We start from the raw sequence: 4607 nt of genomic DNA, 5'->3' as shown, positions 1-4607 counted from the left end.
AACCAAACAAGAATAGGAATACTTAACCCCATTTTCAATTTGAAAATAAGTATTCCTATTCACATTTTTATATTCCCACAGCCAAACAGGCTCTAAATAGGTAGACTAATTTTCAATTTGGTAAAGTGATATGTGGGAGCTTTCTGAAAAATATAAATCAGTGAAGAGAAACACTTCCAATTCTATCTTGTAAGAGGATTCCCAAGGCAAAGCAGATGGTACTGATGAGTGCGAATTTTCCGCACACGCTTTCACTTGGCATCACTGTGTTGTTGATTGCCCAACTGGTGCCGACATGCAGCGGACTGCTGAAAATATGCAACGGCAATACGAATACAAGCACCAAATTCCGCAGCAATTTGAACACGGTCCTAAACAATCTAGTAGACAATACATCATCTTCAAATGGTTTCAATATCTCTACTTCTGGCCAAGGCGCGGACATAGCATCGGGGCTCCTCCAATGTCATGGAGACACAAGCAGAGAAGAATGCTTTAACTGTTCACGAGAAGCAAATAACACTCTCCGTGAGATTTGTAAGAATGCCATCGGGGCTAGGGTTTGGCTGGACAACTGCTACATACGCTATGAGAATTATCCCTTCGCTGGAGAAGTCAGTACCGACGGACAGGTTGATCCCGGTAAAGCCGAGGCCCTTGGCGATCCTAATTTGTTTAGTGCGGCAGTTAAGGCGCTTCTGAAAAACTTGTCAGATGAAGCCCTTCGTTCGCCTGATCTGTTTTCTTCTGGACAAACAAACGCCTCCATGACCTACCAAACGTTCGGTTTCCTCCAGTGCTGGAAAGATATCAAGAATCTCAGCAACTGCAGCTCATGCTTATCCAGTGCAATTAACCAAGTGCTGGGTGCGACTGAGAATGGAACTCGTCTTGGAGCTGTGGCTGGCTTGGGAAGTTGCATGGCACGTTATAGCTCAACCTTGCTGCCTCCTCCACCAAGTAATTTGCACGTCAATTTTGTTTCTAATCTAGTATTTGATTATTCTTCTATGCTGATTTTTGTGTAGCAATGTTTACGAAAGGGTTGGTTGATCTGCATGACCAACAATAGAATTACCCAAATCAACCATGGGTTTTCGCTGTTAGAGCCTGTAGCTATTATGCATCTACCTTCGATGCACCAGTGCTGGTATTAGGTTCAAGTTTTATAGTAACGATTAAAATATATGCAATAAACAATATGTCTACAGAGTTTTGGAAAAATACTGTTAGATACAAATGATTATCAAATAAAGTAAGAGGACGAGGATTCAAAGAGGTCTTACATGATAAATTAAACTTTCTACGAGTAAATAGTAGAGGTAATAGCTATGTAGTCATTATATTTTGTTGCTTAGTTGTTTTAGCATCATGATAAATAGCATCTTGGAATGAAATTATTGATAATAAAATTTAGAATTAAATTTTAAAATGAAAAAAATTAGAAAAAAATAAGAGCAAAGTTAATTTGCGATGCTGTGTTTTCTGGTGTCATATATCTTATTTTAGCCTCTCTTTTTTCAGTTTATTTTCTTTTTTCCCACTTTTCAGTGTTATTATAGGATTTCTATAGGAATGGTCTCACTCCTTAAAATTAAGTACTTTGTCAAAGATTTTTGGTTTTCTGGTGAAATAAAATAACTTAGACAAAGTCCACCAGGGATCCAGTCTTGCTGAGTGCAAGTTGACAGACAATTAAAAAAATAGGACCAATATCACTTTACACACAGCTACATCAAGACACGAGATTAAAGTGGATTCAGAATCTTAATTGAAAACCTTGCTTCTATGAAATAGTAACATCCATCTAACAAAAGAATCAACAGCAGTATTCTATTAGAAATATGAAATCTATTAAAAATATGAAAAAATAATATGAAAGCGAAGTTCTAATTAGATCAACCAAAAAAATCAATACAATTTTCTTATTTCTTGAAAGTGTTCTTCTAAAGAAAAATTCAAACAAATAATATTCTTCAGACCCAAATCACAATTTTCATCTTTTAAATAGAGACACTTTAGACGTTTCGCATTAGATGACATTCAATGTAAACTCATCTGCAGAAAAGTCTTCGAGTAAAATAGTTATTGTTTTGGGTAGTTTCGGCGGGTTCTTGGTGGTGCTATTGCTGAGCCTGTTTGCACTCCGAAGAAAACTGAAGTCTACAGTACTAGGGAAGCGAGAAATCGTAAACAGAGGTAACATATACACATGGCAAATTCTGAGTTCTAATTTTTTGCCCTCTTCTTTAATGCTAACTTCTAATATGGAATAAATCCAGGCGTAGATATGGACTCTATGTTCAGCCAGGAGCCTGAATTGGTGTTTACCTTGGAAAATATCAAGACTGCAACAAGAAATTTCCATGATTATAATAAACTTGGGGAGGGAGGATTTGGCTCTGTGTACAAGGTAACATTGATTGGCTCTGTGTACAAGGTACACAATATTTATTTCATTGAATTAATAAAGGTTACTGTTCAACACTTCATGCCCGTGTAAGCGAATTATTTTGCTCTTGATCACATATATTTCCTCAAGAGCAGAGCTTTTAGATAGAACTAGAAAATTGAATTAACAGGCTCTTGTAGTCTTAAATTTAGATTTGCTCCAATAATAAAGTTTAGGAGGAATTCTCATTACATCTACAGTATATTTTTACTTCTTTTCTCCCGTTTCAGCCAAATAACAAAATTTAGTACTCTTCTTCTTACAGTTTTGCCAAGACAATGGAACATAAGATTTCCATGTGGTCAAGTGTGATAGGTATAAACTGAATTGTTATATGTTCTTCTATGTTAGGGTACAATGCCAGATGGAAAAGAAATAGCAGTTAAGAAGCTCTCCTTAAAATCTTCGCAAGGAAAAGTGGAGTTCTTAAATGAAGTGAAGCTTGTGGCAAAAATTCAACATCGTAATCTTGTGAATCTCCTTGGATGTTGCGCAGAGGGACCAGAACGCCTGCTTATTTATGAGTTAGCTAACACAAGCCTTGACAAAATACTATTTCGTGAGTTTATTCATTCTAGTTCTATTAAGGAAAGTGATACATTACTTGTTGCTTTCTTGGCTAGTGAATTGTAAGTCATAAAACACTGGTTCTTATTTTAGGGTAATTTATTTTAACGTATGGGTGCAGATCCAGAGCGGAGAAAAGAACTTGACTGGAACAAGCGTTTGAATATCATACGTGGAGTAGGCCGTGGTCTCCTATATCTGCATGAAGATTCTCAGCTGAAGATCATTCACAGAGATATTAAGGCGAGCAATATTTTGCTTGATGAGAAATTGGAACCAAAGATATCAGATTTTGGCTTGGCAAGACTGGTTGGTCAGGACGAGACTTTTGTCAACACAAAGGTTGCAGGAACCTAGTAAGTATCTATGCTCTCCATTTAATAGTTCAACCCTTTATTACTAGTCAACAATTATTAGAAATTAATGACTCGTAACAAGCGGTTTAAGGAACATGATTTGAAATAATCATATATCAAACATATACATTTGATTGCTTGCAAAGATTGTCTACTTTCATTATGTAAATTGTTTCAATAAAAATAAACATTATTTAGTTTTGGAACAGTTGCCTAAGGTGATTTTTAAATTAACAAATTTTTTGTGTTGTACAGTGGGTATATGGCACCAGAGTATGCTATGCTAGGTCATTTATCTGCTAAAGCTGATGTCTATAGCTTTGGCATTGTCATCTTAGAAATTATATGTGGAAAAAAGAACACCGACGTTAAGCTATTTCCCCAATTTCGCAGCCTCTTAGATAGGGTAAGATAAATCCTTTTTTATTCAGCTCATCTTTTAAAGCTTATATTATTTTTGTATATAAACATGCATATTTTTATTTTTATTTTGTAGGTATGGAGATATTATAGTAATGGATATATTATTGATATAGTTGACAATGATATACTCGAAAGTATTTCAACTGAACAAGTGTCAAGATACATTCACATTGGTCTTTTATGTACACAAGAAGATGCAATACTTCGTCCACCCATGGTTAGTGTGTATGCAATGCTTTCCAATCTTTCTATAACAAAATTGCCAGAAATCACAGTGCCTGCTTATTCAAGTGTTGCACATAAGGATGTTCCAAAACATGCACATAAATTACGATCTCCCGGAAGCGAAACTTCTCTTATTATCTCAGGTTCATATGATTCTTCTGTGAATCCCTCTGTGTATCCATCCATCAACGATGACTCAATGACGGATTTGGGTTCTAGATAAAGCTATCTAGTCTTTCTACTTTATTAGAAGAGAATACATAACAGCACAAAAGAAAATGTGTCAACAGTATCGTGGCTTTGAAGTTTGAAATAGGTAGACCTGTTCAATGATATTATGTTTGTAAATTAACTGATATTTGTGAGGTTTAAATCAAGTATGAAATATTAAACTTAGAGTCTATTTTTTCTTTCAAATTGATTTAAAAACGATATTGCTATTAGTCTTATTTTTTATAATTTTAGATATGTTGAAATGTATAATAATAATTAAGCTAGGGATACTAACATTCCTAATATCAACCTTACATTCTTATTTTATTATTGATGAATTTGAAAAAAATTATTGAAAATTATAAGTTTTA

General features: G+C 34.8%; 1 protein-coding gene across 1 annotated transcript; it reads left to right on the top strand.

Moving 5' to 3' along the window:
- Nucleotides 1-224: 224 nt before the first annotated feature.
- On the top strand, nucleotides 225-4246 carry LOC149546312 (cysteine-rich receptor-like protein kinase 10). Its single transcript, XM_089794563.1, has 7 exons — nucleotides 225-960; nucleotides 2065-2199; nucleotides 2283-2413; nucleotides 2804-3011; nucleotides 3141-3375; nucleotides 3631-3781; nucleotides 3872-4246. Exons 1-7 carry the CDS (start codon nucleotides 225-227, stop codon nucleotides 4244-4246), a joined length of 1971 nt encoding a protein of 656 aa, XP_089650689.1.
- Nucleotides 4247-4607: the final 361 nt, after the last annotated feature.

Source organism: Cupressus sempervirens, chromosome 7 (assembly GCF_028749045.1).
Source record: "Cupressus sempervirens isolate cs-2001-9-10 chromosome 7, ASM2874904v1, whole genome shotgun sequence".
Lineage (NCBI taxonomy): Eukaryota > Viridiplantae > Streptophyta > Pinopsida > Cupressales > Cupressaceae > Cupressus > Cupressus sempervirens.
This window is presented reverse-complemented; position numbering and strand designations above follow the sequence as displayed.

Coding starts and splice junctions, on each gene's coding strand:
- LOC149546312 (XM_089794563.1), top strand. CDS start 225: ATGAGTGCGAATTTTCCGCACACGCTTTCACTTGGCATCACTGTGTTG. Junction 2,414..2,803: donor GATTTGGCTCTGTGTACAAG/GTAACATTGATT, acceptor CTTCTATGTTAG/GGTACAATGCCAGATGGAAA. Junction 3,012..3,140: donor CCTTGACAAAATACTATTTC/GTGAGTTTATTC, acceptor GTATGGGTGCAG/ATCCAGAGCGGAGAAAAGAA.